We start from the raw sequence: 20,675 nt of genomic DNA, 5'->3' as shown, positions 1-20,675 counted from the left end.
TCATGAGGACCCTCAAAGTCAAATCCTTTTCAAGAGGGAGGGGATGATAGAATATGGCCAAGGCCAAGGAATCCAAGAGGTGATATACTAAAAGAACCAAGAGGAATGGGATGATCTTAAAGACCTTTTTCTTATGTTTGTACATATAGTAGCTCTTTTGTATAGGTTATTTTTGCCTTTGTATTTGTGAGGCACTTCACTTGCTTTTTCTAGTGTTTGTATATTGATTTTAAGGTAGGCTACTTAGAGAGTTTAACTCCATTTAATCTCCCTAGTTGATACATTCATTTTGTATTTTTTCAGTAGAGAAAAGGGGGTGACATTTAGCAATACTTGAGGGTGTGACTAGTAATTGAGCCAGAACTGGGCCTAGGCAAAATTTTGCATGTTGGACTCATTTTGCTCCTAATTTTTCATAGATTTGATTTAGCTAGGTATCATCATCATATGATGAACCTAACTAAACAAAATCAAATATTTTTGAAATAAATCTTGGAGCAATTTGGAGTCAAGGCCGCCTAGCATTCTCTCTTGTTCATGGCCGAAAATTACTAGTTTTCCTTCTAGTTTTTGAAGCTTCTCCTCCAAGTTTCTAAACCATTGTAAGTTAGGCTGACCTTACCATGGTTCTTAAGTGAAAGCTTCTCCTACAAGTTTTAGAAACCATGCATGGTTAGCTACACCTTACCATGGTTCCTAGTGAACCATGGTTAAGGTTAGCTTCTCCTAGAAGCTACCTCCCCTATATATTTGTAAAACCCTCTCTTGTAATCACTTTTGGGCATTTATAAGAATTAGAAATCAGATTTCTCTCTCATTTTCAAGAGTCAAATTCGTGAGGAACCTTCTCCTAGGTTCTCTCTCAAAGTTCCTTCTCCTAGAAGCTTGGTTTCTCAAGCTTCTTCACTTCTTCAAGAGGTAACCGAACCTCTCTTAGGTGCTTCTCCACCATTGGAGAATCCTCCAAGGTGATTCTGCCACCTTCAAGGAGTTCAACCTCATGGAGCATTTCGGTCCTTGCATGGAAAGCTTGGAAGAATATCAATCCTCTCCAAGTACTTCCATCACTTCCTGATGCTAATGTTGTTGCTCTGATGATTCCCTTTCCTCGACATCAAAGTCGAAGTCGAAGATGTCCATGGTGAGCTCCCTCCTAAGGACATAGCTATCCCCCTTGTGCTGGATCATCTTCATGTTAAGCAAAGATGCAATGCCATATGAGCTTTGGAGCTGGGCCCTTATCATCACTCTCCTTAGTGGCCCCATGATGTCTGGCCAGCTGGGTGAGTAAAGATCCAACCATGATATAGCCTGAGCGCCTGTAGATGCCTTCCTTGCTGCCATAGTCATCTACATGTCTTAGGAAGAAATCATTAGGATTGATTAAACCTAAAGGTGACACCCACAATTGGGGTGGGAAGGGCAACAAAGTCCAAGAAACTATGTCCTAAGTTTATTAGACCTTATTAAATCCTTTAGTGAGTAGGACCGGTTTGAGACCTTATTAAATAAATGATGAATGATGATGATGATAATGATGATGATGATAGTGGTGGTGGTGGTGGTGGTGGTGGTGGTGGTGGTGGTGGTGTATGTGTGTGACTTCTATCAAATATTACATTGATTAAAAACTTTTCATTGAATGATTTATTTTTCAAAACACATTATTATATTGGAAGTTTCTTTCTCCTAGATCATATATATATAATTATATACTTATCTAAAATTGTTTGATACCACATTTATATAAATCAAAATTGACGTAATATATACATTTTAAAATATACTAAGATACGAACAATGTGATTGTCTTCTTATAGTTGTTCAATTTTAACAAAATTTGACTTAAAAATTCAAGATAATATACAGTTGTAATTTAATGGTTGGATCGACAAAATTTATTTTTTATATAAAGTTGATGAATGGTAGTTGTAAAAGTTATACTGGTGTAATTTGATTTATCCCTTATATATGTCTCTGTGTGTTTGTGTAGATGCTTGTATATTGTTGGATGTGGTGTTGTTGACACGAGGCTCTTGTGTATATACTTGAGATGTGTGTGCTTAGCCATGTTTTTAAATGCTCAATTGTATAGTTATTCTTTTGTATATGTACAAAGACTTTTATATTCTAGGGCTTAATGATCTCAAGTATATACATAGTATATGTGCATGACTTTTAGGTTTTTAATACATGATAAAGTTGTGATAATGTTTTTTTTCCTCACTGTATATTGTTTGTTGTTAATGCATCATTATGTCAATATTTAATCTGTCGGTCATTAAACAACTAGTGATTTATTGATTTTATTAATAACCTACCAATGTAATACCCTAATCGAGTCATTAACTAGTCTAGTTTTAATAAAATTGGTAAACACTAATTTAGTCTTTAAATTTAGAAGACGTTGAAATATTAACCATTAAAACTTATTAATTATAAAATTTGTCCCTAAATATGTAACAAGTTTTTAAATTTAATTACTTATTATTATTTTAGTGCCTAAATATATATTAATATTATTTTTAGTTACATTTATTTTTAATCTTGAACTATTGCACGCTCAAAGAATAGTTTTATAATTTCTTAATTTATTAGACAAATAGGACAATGTCTTCTAAATCTAAAGATCAAAGTGAGTATTTATTAAAAATAATAGTAAAGATAACCAAAACTCTAACTATACCTTTATACAATAGCTTCAAATTCAAACTATTGCACTCACAAATTTTTGGTAGAAACAACAATAATTTCAACACTATTATAAAAAGTAAATAACAAAATACACTAAAAATCATGTAAAAAAGATATGGGTCAATTTAGTACTTTCAAGTTGGATTCTTATTTAGTTAAACTAATATATAATCAATAAAAATTATATCTATTGAATGTAAATTAATTCTTATTATTAATTTTAAGACGTAGATTATATATATATATATATATATATATATATATATATATATATATATAAGGATAGCGACAAACTCCAACTAAATTGTACACGTGAAAAAAAAATCTCAAAATAGTAAATTGTAAGACGAGTAAATATGTGTTTATTCTCTATACATGTTGAGTTCGATTGAGCTTGAAAGAAAAATGCTGAGTAGTTTCATTGATGAGCTGCAACAATATCGGCAATTGCGTTGTCATCAGCTTGTAAATAGAGAGAAGCCTCCTGCGGCACCTCCTCGATCCAACCTCTCTCGCCATAGTCAAAAGCCAGTGTGGCTAAGCACTGTGCCACTTTATTGGCTGAGGGACGCACCAACGCCAGAGACGATCCTGTCCCTTCGATCATGAATTTGCAATCTTCTACCAGTGACTCGAAGTAGGTCGTATAGGCACTACTGCTGCTGCTGCTTTCTTGGTTCCATTTTCTGTACAACCGTTGGCAATCGGTTTCGAAGATAACGTCCGAAAGACCCAACTCCCCTGATTGCTCTATTGCCCAACTCATGCACAGTGTCTCAGCAATTTGGGACTCAAAACACTCTTGTGCTAGTAAACTTGTACCTGCAGTATCGTGAGTTAAATAATTATTTACTCAAACATAATCGTTTCGATACAATATTCAACAAATTTTACTACTCTTTCTCCTATCTCCCAAGTAATATTTGTAACAATAAATTTTTTTAAATAGTTGTGTTATATATATAGTATGAATTTACCGACTTTATTGTTGACTAGAGCTTAATTAATTATATTTTTTAGTTGCATTTAATCACATTTAGTAACAATAATCAACAAGCTATGGTTTGAATAAAATTAGAATCATTTTCTTTAATTTTAAGGAAGGTATTTGACTCTTGTAATAAATAAAATAAATAGTTGAGAGAAAAAAAATAAGACTTCATTAAAAGTGGTTATTCTAACTTCTCAATAAAAAAAATCATTGACAATAATAAATATTTTGCACTAAATGGTTATAAAAATATAAATAAATAATAAATTTGTACTAATTTTTCTTATTAGCATGGGTACCCATACGTGTTTTTTATAAACAAAATGATATATGGATAAAAAGTCAATTGCATATTAGATCTTTGTATCACTATATATTTAATAATTAGAGTTTAGTAATGATGATCAATTTAATCAAGAACTTTACTTCTCAAATTAAAAGAAAAAGGAAGAAATTAATTAACGTACCTGATGCGATAGTTGAACCGAGAGAGTTTCTAAAAATGACTCCCATGCCAGTTCCAACGTTGTCTCTTACAGCAGCAGCAAAGTTGGCCTTAACGTTGGGATGCGACGGTGGTTGCCACTCCACGGGAACAAACATGGACCTGGCCTTAGCAATAACGTGCGCATAGTCAAGCTTCTTCTCAGTGAAAACCAACGCATTGCGCCTGTGCCAGATCGCCCACATGATGGCGCAAACCATGCCCATCTCCTTCTTGTCCAACGTGCTCACGCACTCCTCTATCCACTGCGAGAGCGAGCACTTGGTTGCGGCAGATAGCGACTCCACTTTGAGGTCAAGCGCAACGAACCAGATGCGCTTGACCTCCTCGCACGCGAGCAGCGCGTGCGTGGTGTCCTCTTCGCCCTCGCCGCAACACGGACACAGCTTGTCCTCGATCACGCCTTTCTCCAACAAGAAGGTTTTCACGGGTAGTTCCTCCATGTACGCGCGCCACGCGAAGCTCTTGCATTTCGGGGACGCCTCCGCGCGCCATATACCCTTCCACACCTTTGAGTTAATCACGCTCGAAGATGCCATTATAATAAACTGTAAAACAAGAACACAACGCAAGAATCATAGAAAAAATTGGAAAAGAAATTAGTTATCTACCCAAGAAAAAGTACAACTAGAGAAATTAATTATTTGTATGCTATTGGATAATGGGGTCATAGCCATTTTCACTATTGTTGGGCAACAAACTATTGGTTTTTTCAGCGTACAACGTACGTTCGGGCTTTGAGCAAATTTAATTAAGCATGATTATCGACGTGATTAATTAAGAAACTTATAATTAAGAAGAAGAAAAGACTAACCTTTGACTCTGATTATTGCGATGAAAGAAGATGGACAAAAAGAAACCATGCACTCAAGAAAACTGTCAAGAAAAAAAATGAAATTGGATTTTAGGAAAGAATTTAAAACGAAAAGGGAAAGAAAACGAGAAATACGAAGCTGGAGAAAATCATGAAAGAATTTTCTCTCTTTTTCTTTTTCTGGTAATCGAATTAACAAAGAGATTCAGCATTTTGAGGGAATACAACTTACTCAGTGGGAGGAGAAAGAAAGTTGAGAACAAATTATCTTGCTAGTGTCCTCTTAATTGGGTTCGGGTTCGGCTAGTGTTCAGGAATCTTATATATAATTGGTTATATATCTCACAAAACATTAAAACATTTCAATTTAAGTTATTAACTTGAAGTGAAGGATTTCTTAATTCTTGAAGCAAAGAATTGATTGAACTACTTAAAAAAAAAAAAAAAAAAAAACCTTATTAAAATATAAAAATATTTCATCAAATTCATTACTTGTCTAAATATTTGTAATTTGAAAATGGATAATACTTTTTTTAAGTTTTGTATAACATTAATTTTTTAGGACATTATTCTTTTCATTTAAATCTAGGATGTAAATTTGTGTGATTTTAAAATTAAGATAATGATATTTGAATTTTGTGTTTATTTAAAACTTGTTAATCTAAATTAATTAAGATAATAATTTTAAATCCAAATTTTTAATATGCAGATTTGTTAAATATTTTTTATAGATGTTTTTGTTGTCTATAGTAATTAATTATACTTAATTTGAATAGAATTTGCCTCCGATACATCATACATGTGTTAAATATTCCATTAGAGCTTTCGTAACCAATAACCCTTCTCCCTTCAATGTGTTGTCCAAAATCCAACTCTTTATATACATGAGAATGGAGATCACCTTGATCTTCGTCCTCTGTACAATAATAATGGGTCTGAAATTGCAAGCACAATTGTGGCGAGTAGAAGTGGGTTGTATTAATACGAGTTTTTTTTTTTTTTTCTTTTTCTTTTTCTTCTTTATAATGATATTAGTACGAGTTTAGAAAATATTTAAATTAAATTCGATCAACAATATTAATCGATTTAGATTAGACCAAATTTTTCAATATTTCTTTACAATCTAAACTGAAAATCATGATTCCATTTGAGTTTATCAGGTTAGTTAAGATGGGTGATTTGACCACTCATTAAAAATTGAGAAAAAAAATACTAAAAATTGTTACAATAAAATAAAGTTGACGAATAATCATAGAGTTATATAACGTGAAAGTTAACTCCAAGCGTGTGATTCAGCGATAGGAGTTGATCCATGCTTAAGCAAGGTCATGGGTTCGAATCCTACCTTGTATATACAACTGTTATTGACGGTAGATACTTCAAAGACGAAAAAAAATATATATAACTTTCAAAGTTATTGAATTATAAAATTGTATGATGTAACATTATGGAATATAAGAATTACTCAAAAAAAGTTTATTTTAAGATGAGATAAATATTTTTAATATTATAAATACTTTGTATATATATTTAATTAAAAGCAACCGATTTTATGACAAACGGTTGTAACTTTTATACATAATTGATTTCCGAACAAATGATTTCGTTCACCTTCAAAGGTCTTCATTTTATTTTTTCTAAACAAAGTATTGCTTGCGACATTTTTTATAATTTATTTTTACCACCCACTGGACCCGTTGTAACAACATAATTTAAGGTCATTTTAGGAATCCACCAAAGATACATATAGTCAAGAGATAAAACTCAACCCAAATTTGTAAATTGCAATTCACCCTCTCCTAATATAAGCCTTCCTTTATTTTTTACAATCCAATTTTTATTTTTTAATAAATGTTAATCAGAATTAATATTCTTAGGATATTCCCTAAATGTCATAAGCAATTCTTTTATCAGAATTTTTTTTGGTGAAATCAGAAAAGTAGTTTTACATCATAAACATAAATTATATTAATACTTTTAATATTTTCAACTAATTTCACCGATGCCTTTTAACTGTCATAGGTTGTCTCAATATTTTTATACCTAAAAATAAAGTATTGATTATTTTTTTAATAATATTTCATTATTAGTTTCCCACCTAAACGCTTAAATGGATTCATAACCATATTTTATCATTTTTAATAAGGATTTTTAATTTGTTTTAAAAACTCATTTTATTATAGTAACTTGAGAAAAACTTCTTATGTATTATTTTTAAAACAAATAATATGAGACGAATGAAATAATTGGCAAGAGTTTATGACATTGGAGACCTCCTACAAACTTATTTTGCCAAGAGACACATGGCAAACGAATTCAAAGACTCCTAAATAACAAAACAAAACAAAACGCGTGAAAAATGCTTTAGTCATGCAACACTGGAATTCTCCATCAGTGGGACAAAAGGGAACAACGACACAACACAAGGTTATCTTGTTTTATTCTTTAGTTTAACTTTTATTACTTGTACATCTTACACAAATTTTTTATTATAAGAAAATAATAATAATAATAATAAATACTTCTTGGTATATTAATCATTGATTATCAATTTTTAATTATTACATGAAACATATTCATGAACTTAAAAATAAAAAATAAAACAATAATTAGGCAGATCGTAAAGAAAATAAAAATAAAACAATAATTAGGCAGATCGTAAAGAAAACAACAACGAAAATAAAGGAAAAGATAGTAGTGACCTTAAGGCATAAACAAATACACAACATTAAATAGGATAATGGAGAATCTTAGAGAAGACCAAAAAGACATAATACAATTAATTGGAAAAAAAAAAAAAAAAAAAAAACCTTCATGCAATACAAGAAATAGAGAAAAAATTGAGAGTTAATTTCACTACTTAACATACATCTCATGTCTAGAGTGAGACTACTCACTCTCCTATCTCGAAAAGCATTTGATGGACGTGGATCTTCGAAATGATCTCCCTTAACTTTTACCACAAATATTTTTTATAGCATAAACACACTAAAGCAGAAAAGTAATAAGGTAAAAATGAATTATTCATTTAACCCCTCTTATAAGAAATAACTCTCTCTTAACTCCAACAATTAAGACAATTAATTTTTGTTATAAAACTCTTCCCTTATAATATAGTAAATTATTTAATTATAAAACCAAATAATATATATAACAAAAATACTTACTAAAAATAATCATATAAATATTCAAAATAATTACTAATTAAACGAATATGTTAGTAGATGATTTGGAGTGTTATAAGTTTTGATTTTAGTTTCTATAAGATTTTTCCTATTTTTATCCTTCTAGAATTTGTAAGCATTTACTTTTTTGTCCATTTAAAATGAGTAAATTTTATTTTAATCTTCATAATAAATTTTTTTGATTTTTATATCTCTAAAATCTAAAATCACTATTTTAGATTCCTAGCAATAATTTTAAAATAAATAAATAATATTTGTTTTAAAAATCATAAAAAAAAATTATATATATTACACACTAACATAATATCACTAATAATTATGTATAATATTTAAGACAGTCATTTAATTTTTTAGCTAACAAATGAATAGTTAAAAATAATTATATAATAGCAAGAGCTAAAATCTATAGTTATAATTTATAAATTATATAAAAATAAAAATAAAAATACTTTTTAAAAAACCAAAGTTAATACTTATTCATTTTTTTTAAAAATTAAAATAGTTAAGTCAGGTTTTAAATTTGAGAATGTTGAAAGTCAGTATATTTTATTACGAGGAAAAAATCCTGAAGGTGAGGAATTCATGAAACCTTTACAAAACTAAACAATTTCTAGAAGGGGAGAAACCATAAAATTTGTGATAAGAATCAGAACGGTAATGGCGTCACGATTCTAACGTCATACAACATTGTTACCTTACACATGAAGAAACATTTAAGAACACTATTACACCAACATTAAATTGGTTACGACCACTTAACACTTAGTGTAAAAATTAGATTTAAAATCGAAATTTTTAGAGGTACCAACAGTCACCACAATTCAAACATGGTATTGACTCAATTGAATAAATAGAGCAGAATTTTTTTTAATTTTCTTTATGGCTTCAGTATTAGAGAATAATCTCGTGATATTAATTGTAACAGCAACTTGCTCAAAGGGTTTTTATATAGAACAAAAATCGAATTAACAATTATATTTGTTAAATATTATTCTTATAATTTGAACGTAAAATATATAATCACTATAATAAATAAAGTAGAGTTTATTTTAATTTTCAAACACGGAATAGTGTGTATATATGAGTTTATTTAAGTAAATTTTTCTAACAATATTTCTAAGAAGAAAAAAATTAGAAAGTAAATTAAATAATTTTTTTTATAAGTTTAAACTAACTTATATAAGTGAAAACTTATTTTTATTTTTTCTTCCCATTTTTTCTCCACTTATTATATTAGTATCTTTAAAATACACTTAAATGTGACTTGTTAACTTCTTCTAAAAAGGAAATAAGTGTAAGTTAGTTTACTTTACTAACATAGGACTTTTTTTTTTTTTAAGGAGATATATTTGTCTCTTACTCATTAGACCAATTTTGTCCCTTATGGTAGGATAAACGCGCTAATATAAAAAGGGAATCCCACACATTAGAAAAATGGCTGAACATGAATCCTATCAACTTTAAAATTGCATTAATAATCTTCTTCAAGAAACTAGACCAAGTTCAGATACTTAACTGCAAATCAAAATGAAAAGTTGTGCGCCCGTTGTATTCTTGAACATATTATACCAGCTTTCATTATAACAATCGTAAGGGTCTCAATTCAAAGCACGAACTAACTTAATCACCAAGTCATCATGGCATCAAACTTTAGCTATAAAATGCTGAATTCTGTTGTGACTAGCTCGAATTTGCAACGTTGAGCTTTTGGTGTTGGCAACATGAAGATGGAGCGTGGGAGTTCAAGTTCATTCTCCACATTGGACACTGCTCAAGAGAAGGGTCTCTCTTGTGTTCCTCAACAATATGTGATTTCGACATTGCATAGGCCCAATTTGGCACCCAAGGAATATGCTAATGTTGCTGTTATTGACGTTGCTGCACTTAAGAATGGCTCAGCAACAAGGTCTCGTGTTGTTCAAGAAATAAGAGATGCTTGTCGTCGCTTGGGTTTCTTTCAAGTAAGGTCTTCTTTTTCTTCTACTTTTGGTTCATAACCTAAGAAATTCTTGTTTTTAATGTTGGATCTGGGTTTATAAACATGTAATATAACAAAATAAGTGTTATAAATATGTTATGTTAGTAACATTGTTATAACAAACTTCGTATTATTATTTTTTTTTAATGCAAACCAAGTGTAAGCCGCTTGTTGTCGTAACTATATTATCAATAAATAATTATAAATACACATTAACATTTTCTTTTCTATCATTTTTCACTTTATTTTATTCTTATTTTTATTTTCCTTTCTTGTCACGTCTATCATTCTTTTCTTTTACTTTTTTTCCGCCTATCAATCTCTTCCTTCAACCGATAGAACCCCATTTAAGGTGTATAAATATCATTACTCATAATTAATCATGTGATTCCCCTTACTCCTCCTTATAAAATATCTACAATGACAGATTACAATTTTTTTTATTATTTTCATTCCCATTGTTTTCTAAATTCTTTTTAAAAAGTTACATTTGAAAAGACATGATAGCCATTATCGTACGTAGAACAATATTTATATATAATTGACTTATTGGGAAACTTTTAGGTGGTGAACCATGGAGTGGGTGAGTCAGTGCTTGATGAGGCTCTATTTGTGGCTTCAAAATTTTTTGATTTGCCAACAAAGGAGAAGGTCAAATTGATGTCAAATGATGTGCACAAGCCAGTGAGGTATGGAACGAGCTTAAAAGATGGAATTGACAAGGTCAAATTTTGGAGGGTTTTTCTCAAACACTATGCTCACCCCTTAAAGGATTGGATTCACATGTGGCCAGAAAATCCACAGGACTACAGGTTTCATTTACTCAATGTCAAATTGATTGTGCCAGATAATTCACAGGGAAAAATTAAAGGAATATGCATATATGTGTTTCTTTCTATTCTATTGATAAGCAAATTAAAGTATAAAAAATTCTCTAACTCATGTACAATCACAACATTGTATTGAGGCACCTAAACAACTAAGTACAATCAGTACGTATTATATTTTTTATTTTATTTAATTTTTGCATTTTGCATTACTTTAATGACAAAATGTTCATAATAAAAAGACTTTCAACCGCAAATCAAGAGATAGAATAAGATTAATTTATTGAGTCAATACTATGGATTTCATCTGGAATGTTCATCTTATTTATAACTTTTTTATTTTCCAAACTTGGAAAACTAGATTCATTGACCTATATATATATGACATGCACCCCCAAAAGAGTATGTGTTAGATTCATATGAAAACAAACACTCCAATAACTTTGTAAGTGATATATATGTATATCTGTTAGCTTCCCACGATCTTTGGAAATTAATGAAACAACCCAATTTTCCAATCTTCGGCTAGCGCCAAAACCAGTACGTCATTTCACTATTCATCCACCATGCACCTTTGCTGTGAAAATCTTAAAAGTTGAAATTTTGATTTGATAATTCTATATAAGAAATTTAGCTATACTAATTAATAACAAATTGAAATTACATGGAAAACAAAGATCAGCACTGAATATAGGTCACGGAGATGGCCTAATTAATTGTATCACAGCCATATAGATATCTCTTACACTTAAAATACAGCTCATTTATCTATAGTTTAAATTAAATATGAGCAGATGTACACATTATTCCTCAAAGTAAAGAACTAAGAAGAAAGTAAAATATGTAAAACAGAGATAAAATAAAATTTTTAAAAAATATTAAAATAGTTTAAACAAAATTTTCTTATTATTTTCAATTAAATGTTTATAAGTTAGGGGTCTCTATTTTCAATAAAATAAATAAATAAGTGCTTTCTTTCTTGTTTTGGTATAATAAATATTTTATTCTTCCTAATTCATGTATGATAAGTCATACAACTGAAATATTTGGTTCAAGCAAAAATTTGTTATTAAACACATTATTCCTTTAACAACTTTTAAAGTATATATATTTTTTTTTGTAACACATACAACTTTTAATTTCCTCATCATATATACATGTTTTTATTTATTTTATTATTAATTTTCTATTATCCATTACATTTTAAAGGTGGAACTCATTACCAACCATGGTGCTACGTTATCCACGTAGCTGTATAGGCTAAAGTTGTCGAAAGCCGTGATATCACTAAACTTCTGCTGTAATATTATTATATATCATGAATTCTATTGTGTTAGTTCTTCCTTTCAATTTCATTAATTCATCTGTCGGTGTTTTGTAATATGTGCACAGTGGATAAGCTTTAACATATGACTCGTAAGATATTGGAAATATGTAAAGTTAAAATAGTAATATTTAAACAGGAAAATGTCAAACTTTTTACTATTTATGTAACATTATTTTGTCAACAGAAGACAAATTATATATGTAAGACTTTTTCGCCACAGATTGGAAAGCTTTAGATGGTTTTCCTTACTCTTGGGGTTAGAAAAGCTTTCCTGATCAATAACTTAAACTAATCCTAGAACATGGCAACCTAGATATAACTAATCCTAGTAGTATTATATTTGAAGTTCATGAAAACATTTGTCAATATTCCATATTTTCCACACTCTTCAATTTGGCAAATTTGCAAACACTGATGCACTTTACTGATTCTTTAAGTTTTGATTTCTCTGAGTGTAAACTTTTTTAAATTATCAATCAAACATGAATTATTATATTCTTAAGAAGGGTTTATTTGATGCCCCAAGTAGTAGTGGTGTTAAATTTAAACTCTTAACAATATGATAATACGTCTTGAATGATAATGTATAAAAAGTTTACACTAACAGAAAAATTAAATTTAATCCTTAAAACTTTTCAGGGAAAAGATGGGGATATATTGTCAAGAAGTGAAGAAATTGGGCTTAGAAGTGATGATGGCATTGATTGAGAGTCTTGAATTAGATCCCACATATCTCACCAAAAAGATTGAAGATGGCATGCAAGTAATGGCAGTGAATTGCTATCCACCCTGCCCTGAACCAGAGATTGCACTAGGGCTACCCCCACATTCTGACTATAGTTGCCTAACCATTTTGCACCAAAGCCTCCCTGGGCTAGAGATAATGGATTTGGAGGATGGCACATGGAAGGTTGTCCCACACATTCCTGGTGCCCTTCAAGTTCATGTGGGTGACCATTTTGAGGTACTAAGCAATGGGTTGTACAAGAGTGTTGTGCACAGGGCTACCCTTAATAAGGACAGGACAAGGATCTCGATCACCAGCTTGTTCAGTTTGGGGATGGATGACAAAATGGAGACAGCTAAAGAGCTTGTGGATGATCAACATCCTAAGAAGTATAAGAAAAGTAGTGTTAGAGATTTTCTTGACTTTCTGGCATCCAATGACATTGGTGAGGGGAAGAACTTCATTGACATGCTCAAGGTCAACTACAATTAGTGGTCCTTCAAATAAAAAACAAAAATAGTAATGGTGTTTGGTTCTCTTAAATAGTGCATGCATTAGTCATATTGGCTGAGGAAAGAAGATTGAGCATTTAGAGTGGTTTGGTTGATGCAATAATAAACTTCTCTAGCTAGTTTGGTTTTCTTACATATCAATAAAGACCTAAGTATTTGGTATGTTGTACTCTTTCAAGTGAATAATATATAATTCCTTTTTTCTAATAAATTAATGTTGGTGATCATGAACAGAAACATGATCTTTTAGAAAAATAAACAAATGAGTTAATAAAAGAGGAATATATGTGTCATATTTTTTAATATTAGGCAATGTCTTTTATATACAACTTGATTTCTTTCTTTTAATTGTCTTAATGAGTAAGGGTGTTAAAAATTAAACCATTTTTAAAATAAAAAGATAAATTGTATTTTTAGTTTTTCTATTTATGTCAACATAGAAATTTGGTCTTCTTTTTTTAAAATAGAAACATTTAATTTTCTTAATTTTAAAACTACAAAATTTTTGGCCTATGTCATAATTTGATGTTAATTTATTGAATATTAAATTTTAATGTTAACATGTGATCTATCACCATTCAACTTAAGTAACATAGTATTTAATAATGATATGTCATTTAAAGATAAAAAATTATAGGGAAAACATGCAAAAAAAAATTATCTATCTTTCTTTGTATTTATTTTAATCGATGATTGGTATTTGTTTATTTTTATTAAATCTCATTTATACTCCTTTAAAAAAAACAATTATTTCCAAAATTATGTCACTATAAACATAAACCATTTAAGTGAAAACAAGTCATGGATCAAAGTTAAAGTTTAAATGTCAAATTGATAGTATGACTAAAATTTTGTATTTTTAAAATTAGTGGAACTAAATGTCTTTATTTTAAAATAGAAAAATCAAAATTATAAATTAACAAATAAATAAGAGGACAACCAATATAATTTAACCAAAATAAAAAAAAAATTACAAAAAAAGAACTTAACCAAATTATTTGAAAATCAAACCAAATACTATATTGCAGGGAGAAGATTCTACATCGGTTGCAAAACTCAAAAAAAAAAAAAAATCGTCAATGTTAACAAAAACATGTTTCAACAACAATTATAATTTAACTAATATAAAAGTATGTAAATTCTTGTCTCGAAGCCCGTGGAGGAACCATACCTACCTAGTATCTCACACTCCCACAACTCTCCACCATCTTTAACAACTCCCTATGGCTCTTAACAAGCCTTTATATTCCCACTCCCCTCCCCTTACCAAAAGATTATTGCACCCAACGAATATGTGATTATCCCATTTCTCCCGACAAATCATGTGCCCCTAATAACCATGAGCTCAGCAAAATGATCTAAGAAGAGGGACATAAAAGCAAGCTAAGTTTTCACCCTACTATCACCAAGATATATCGAAACTTTGAGAAAATATTTTGGTTACCTAAGATGAAAATGGAGATAGCTTTAAGGATGACAAGATGTGTCAGTTTGGCCCATTAAGGCCCACTCCATCGTCAACCTACCAAAAACAAGTCAAGTCAGACTGATTCATCAAGTGAAAATGGGCTAAACGCTATGACCCGCCCCATCTAACGATGGATTGTTGGGCTGGCGGCCTAACCTGCCAAAAAAAATTAAAAATGAAGAAAAAAAAGTTTTATATTTATTTTAGGTACTTCTTCCGATATATTTCTTTCTCAATATATAAAAGACTCACATAAATTAGTACACTTAAATAATAAAATAAATCTCAAATTACAAAAAATTTAGTTTGATTTGATATACAATAAATCTCAAATTTTCTACATAATGAAATAGATGTGTAATTATAATAATAATAACTTTTAACAGATTAACTACACCAAAAATTTCAAATTACATATAATTAAATAGTTCAATTGTACAACATATTTATTGTACAACAAATCACATATTATCAACATAATAATAAATTTAATGTGACTTATTTAAATTTAATATTAATTAAAAATAAAAAAAAATAAAAGAATTAGGCGAGTTGGAGTGCAAACCCGCCCCGATCCCATTTGGCCCAACGGGCTGATGGGTTAGGTGGGGTGGGTTGGCAGGCTACGGGGAAACCTTCGAGCTGGGACTCGTTTTGTCATCCCTAGATAGCTTAGTTTATGTGTTCCTTTTCAGTTTGCTAGATAGCTAAGGTAAAATACCAAATCCTTCAAGTTTGTCGCAACCTTAAGTGTACTTGAGTGCAAGTTGGCCAACATATGTATGGGTTTTGTGATTGAGTTATCTTGAATCACAGGGTTTTTATACCATCCAGATTTATAAGGATAGATTGATTAAATATGTTAACTTTATCCTAATCCAGATTAGGTTCTCTTTAGAGATATTGAAAGATCTTTATATTAGTAAGATTGTTAGATTGTACAATGTGTCATCTAGCATTAGGTTGATAGAGATCCAACATTTACATTTAAATTTTGGGGGAGTCTACATCAAGCTTTGAGAACCAAGCTTAGGTTGAGTTCAACCTTAAAAAAGAAAGAAATACACAATAGGGGGTCAAATGTTTTGTGATATTTTTTGCAAGCTTTTTCATAAACGTATAGGTATTAGTTTGAAAGCATTTTCGTCCAAAAAAAAATGCAAGTTAAGGGAGAGAAAAACACTTTATATTTTACATTGATTCACTCAACCTAAAACTATGTCCATTACCATAGAATTGAAAGGTTGCCAATAATTTGGAAACTTTTACAAGTATTCTTAAAATGTCATTTATGGCTTACAAATGTAAACTACTTGCTTGCAATATTCTTTACTAGCATCTTCAAGCTTACAAGGTTTGTATAAAAGATGCTTACAAATAACTTTCATAAAGACAATATGTATAAAAGATGCTAAAGCAAAGATGTTCTAACTTGAGCTTTTCTTTTGTTTCATTTGATGGGCATCAATGTTACAAGACTTAGAGAAAGTATACGGATAGAACATTGGCAGAGCTGTCAAAACGAGCCAACCAGACCCATTTGGCCCGACCCACCTCAACCCATTTTTTAAGTGGGTTGACCCGGCCGAGCCCACCAAGTTTATTACCCAAAATTTTACAGCCTGGCCCGACCCACCACGAGTTGGTGGGCTAAACGGGGTGGTCCACCAACCCACCTAATTTAAAAATATATATATATAATTTAAAATAAATTTTAATATAAAATAATCTATAATTTAAAGTAAAAATTATCAAATTAAGTATCATGCATGCAACATTAAACTTAAATTAAAAAGTGTATAACTTTAAAAAATCAAAACAAAAAAATAAAAATCATTTCATGAGAGTGGTTATTCATCAATATTAAATTTCATTGGAGGTTTGAGAAAACAAATTTATAGCAATTTCATGTTGTTTAACATTGATTTTATCTTTATCTATAAAAAAATGATATCTTGTTAAAATAATACATATATAATAAGAAATAGTTAAGTGGGTTGTTAGTGGGTTGGATTGATAGGGTGGTAAGTGGGTTAGGTGGAAAGTCTAGCCCACCACGGGCTCAACCTGGGTGGGCCAGATCGAAATTGAGCCGAGTCACATTTTTTGACCCATCATAAATTTTTTCATTTTTTTAGCCTGGCTTCACCCGTTTTCAAGGTGGACCGGGTTGGTCCATAGGCTGGAACCCACTTTAACGACTCTAATTGGCATAGTGAAATCATAGCTTAGTATTCACACTTAGGTTTTCTCTCTTTTCTTCAGGTATTTTCATATATATAGGCTTCTTGAGAAAGCATTCATTGTGTAATGGAAAGCCCTTTAAGATCATTGATGAGTGCATGGAATGTGTGATTCTATTGTATATTTAGCACACCTTCTAAAGTTATTGTGTACATTTTACTTCAATTCTCCTCTAATTTTAGTAATATTCAAAGGAGCATGTTAAATAATGTGTAGTAAATTTTTAATTAAATTTTTCTCTCTTTTGTGTAGGAAAAGTAACAAAGTCAAAGATCCATGGCTATAACGCTGATTTGCGGCCATAATAGTGAAAATTTAGAAGAAGCCAAAAATAGGGGATCTCTTGGGGCTGTAGCGCTCAATCAATGCCCAAGTTGTGGGAGCTTTTTTCACTGTGAAGGATTCCTCACCGCTGCAGCGATGAGTCATGGCTGCAACGATGGAGTTAAAAATTCCAACTTTTCCTTACTTTTAAAGATCATATAAATAGGAAACAAGAGAAAGAACAAAAAGGAAGGAACGTGAGTTTGAGAGAAAAATTCCAAGAGAAAGAAAGGAGGTTAACATCCTTTAGGAACAAGGGCTTTTACTTCTCCATTTTCTTCTTCTTTCTTTTTATATTCTTTATCTTTGTATCATTTAGATCCCTCATCATGTGTGGTTGACTTCTCTTGGATTGGGTTTGAATGTAACTACAAACATTAGTGTAATTGAATCATATATATGTGTGTGTTTGTGTGCTTGTGTATTTAGTTATCATATTTGTGTTGTGATTCTGATCTTAATGCTAAAGCCAACTTGATCACTCATCTTCTAATCTATAGTTTTGAATCTTGTTGGAAAATATTTTCTAAACTTAGTTTGGATCATTTCACCTAACAATGACTTGTGCTAGGAATAAACTAGAAGTTTTTAGTCATTTACATCCTTATGCTTAATTCAAGGATTTAACCTTGATCATTAAGGCATCATGTTTTGAGGTTTAATCCTTAGAGATTTAAGGTTGAAGAATCAATTTGAGTAACTATATGGATGTAGGTATATGAAAACTTGAATTCATATAAAAGATTCATTGGTAAGCATAAGTGTTCCAAAAGTACATTTAACCTTAATCTCTCTCTTGCACAAGAATCACTTTTTGAATTAATATTTTATTATACAACTCATTTACAACATATATTATTTACATATCTGCTCAATACATTTATATATGAATGTTATAAAAATTGATATAGGAAGAAAATTAAAAAATATCTCCAAATTCTTGAGGATAATATCTTAAATTACTACACAAAGTTTGGTCTACTTGCCAAGTGTGAAAAATCCTTGACCAAGTTTCTGGTGTTGTTGCTGGGGATTTGGCGAAGATATTTAGTAATTACCATTTCTTGTTGAATTTTTTGTAAGTAATATTTTTGTGAATAGTAGTTAGCTATTGTCTTGTTTTTGTACTTACCCTTCAATGCAGGCTTCTTGTATGCGAGGAAAGACTCCAATTCACGATCTTCAATTTGACCTGGAAATCGAACGAATGATAAGGAGAAACATTAGTAGAACAAGAAGGTTGAGGCAGTTGCAAAAACAACACCAAGAATTTGTTAACCAACCATCTTTATCTTTTTCTTCCAATCAACCATAAGTTGAAATTGAAATAGTTGAAAATGAAGGAGCAACTCATGAAGCTAATGGTGGAGCTGGTGGAGGAGCTAATCAAAGACCTTAAAGGAGAACATTGGGGGATTATGCTCAACAGTGGGGTCTTAGACATTTTTCCAGTATATCAGCTCCCAACACTTCAAGAGCAATTGAGATGAAACCAATTTTCCTTAGTTTGGTGAGTTCAAACAATTTATTGGTTTAGATCATGAAGATCCATATGCTCACTTGTAAAATTTCATAGTAACTTACATAATGTTTAATATATATTTATCACAGTAAAACATATAATAATTTGTAGAAATTATATACATAAATAGTTATCAAAATTAGGATGTTACATAAGTTCTTAGAGGAACAAAGAATGAGACAAATGAAAGAGTGAGATAATATCTTATAAACTTTTATTAAATTCTCAAAAAAAGGCCCAAAGTTGGCTCGCAAAATCAGTTACAAAAGGAGTGATGCAAACGAGGTTGAACTCTCGAATGCAACGAATCTATCAATGAACTAGAGATGGTGGACAAAGAGGTGCAATGGAGATCGCACACAACAAATAGGGAATGGTGGAGAATAACATTAATGACAAAGGGAAATAATGTCACAAGAGAAGGTGTCACTAGAGAGATAAGAGCTTGAGAGCATTGGGATTTTAGAAAACCCTTCTAAATCAATTTTAGAACGATGCTTATAAAATCGCTTATTCAAATTACCGGTTTTATAAGCTATATTTTAAATCAATTGTAAATAACCGATTTAGAAAATCGAGTAGAATGCCATTTTTAAAAACAGGTTCATCTACACCTGATTTAAAAATGGCCATCTAAATCAATTTTTTTTTAACTAATATAAAAGGTATTTGCATTATTTTCAATTATGCCACCATTTGTGATTTAAAATCAGTTGCAAGGTAAGTAATTTGAAATCCTTGATGTTCAATGTATATTTAGCACTTGTGATATAGCCTAAGAAGCTAACCACTTCAAACATTTACACAACTTAGCATAAAGTTGTTTATCCTTGAGAGTTTACAACACAACCATTAGATATTCCTCTCTAGTCCTAGAGTGCACTAGGATATTGTCTATTGTAACATCCTATTTTTCAAAAATAAAAATAGAATAAAATAATTTTAATAATATTATAAAATTAGTTGAATTAATTTATTTAATTGAGTTTATAATACAAATAAATGGTATTTTTCATAAATAAAATAAAATAGAAATAAGTTGTAGGTTTGAGAAAAGCCTTGCGTTTAGAATCTTGGGTCTAACCTAGACTTATTAGAAAGAGAGATAAGGACAAATATCCTAGCTTACGTGTCAGTTTTCTAAAAACCCTAAGAGTGCATGTAAAAGAAAACCTAGAGGGAAACCTTAGGGAGAGCATGGAGTAGCCTTGAAACATATGAGGAAGAGTTGTAGACACCCAATTTCGTCCGGGATACCAAAAACAAGACAAAAGACTTCTAAAACAAGACAAAGGAGTACTAAAACAAGGCAAGAGGTCCTTGAAGGCCCAACCTAACATCAAATTGGACCAGAATAGCATCAGAAGGCCCAAAAGATCAAAAAGGCCAAATTAAGAGCTTGGAACAAGTCATTCCCAATCTGGAACGGGTCGTTCCAAACCACCAAAATGGCCTGAAAACCCTAAATCAAAACAGGACATTCCCAATTCGAAAGGTCATTTTAACCCAGGTTGTTATGAAAAAATAATAGTTTGGAACAACCCGTTTCGATTTTAA

At 30.6% G+C, this 20,675-nt stretch overlaps 2 protein-coding genes and 1 long non-coding RNA gene across 3 annotated transcripts; 1 reads left to right on the top strand and 2 right to left on the bottom strand.

The window, feature by feature from the left end:
* Nucleotides 1-2,985: 2,985 nt before the first annotated feature.
* Nucleotides 2,986-5,594, bottom strand: LOC109813153 (uncharacterized). The gene is made up of 4 exons (XM_020377287.2): nt 5,237-5,594; nt 5,005-5,066; nt 4,153-4,738; nt 2,986-3,516 (listed from the first exon to the last, which is right to left on the bottom strand). Exons 3-4 carry the CDS (start codon nt 4,727-4,729, stop codon nt 3,113-3,115), a joined length of 981 nt encoding a protein of 326 aa, XP_020232876.1. The 5' UTR covers nt 4,730-4,738; nt 5,005-5,066; nt 5,237-5,594; the 3' UTR covers nt 2,986-3,112.
* Nucleotides 5,595-9,893: 4,299 nt separating this feature from the next.
* On the top strand, nt 9,894-13,908 carry KUOX1 (KAR-UP oxidoreductase 1). The gene is made up of 3 exons (XM_020377271.3): nt 9,894-10,150; nt 10,732-10,979; nt 12,961-13,908. The coding sequence occupies exons 1-3, from the start codon at nt 9,911-9,913 to the stop codon at nt 13,538-13,540; spliced, it is 1,068 nt and encodes a 355-aa protein (XP_020232860.1). The 5' UTR covers nt 9,894-9,910; the 3' UTR covers nt 13,541-13,908.
* Nucleotides 13,321-19,688, bottom strand: LOC145950134 (uncharacterized). Its single transcript, XR_014428226.1, has 4 exons — nt 18,880-19,688; nt 18,729-18,788; nt 15,005-15,082; nt 13,321-13,430 (listed from the first exon to the last, which is right to left on the bottom strand). It is a non-coding gene; the product is annotated as an uncharacterized LOC145950134 (long non-coding RNA).
* Nucleotides 19,689-20,675: the final 987 nt, after the last annotated feature.

Source organism: Cajanus cajan, chromosome 7 (assembly GCF_000230855.2).
Source record: "Cajanus cajan strain Asha chromosome 7, NIPB_CcT2T_4, whole genome shotgun sequence".
NCBI lineage: Eukaryota > Viridiplantae > Streptophyta > Magnoliopsida > Fabales > Fabaceae > Cajanus > Cajanus cajan.
Note: the sequence above shows the minus strand (reverse complement) of the source record. Positions and strands in the feature narration are given on the sequence as shown.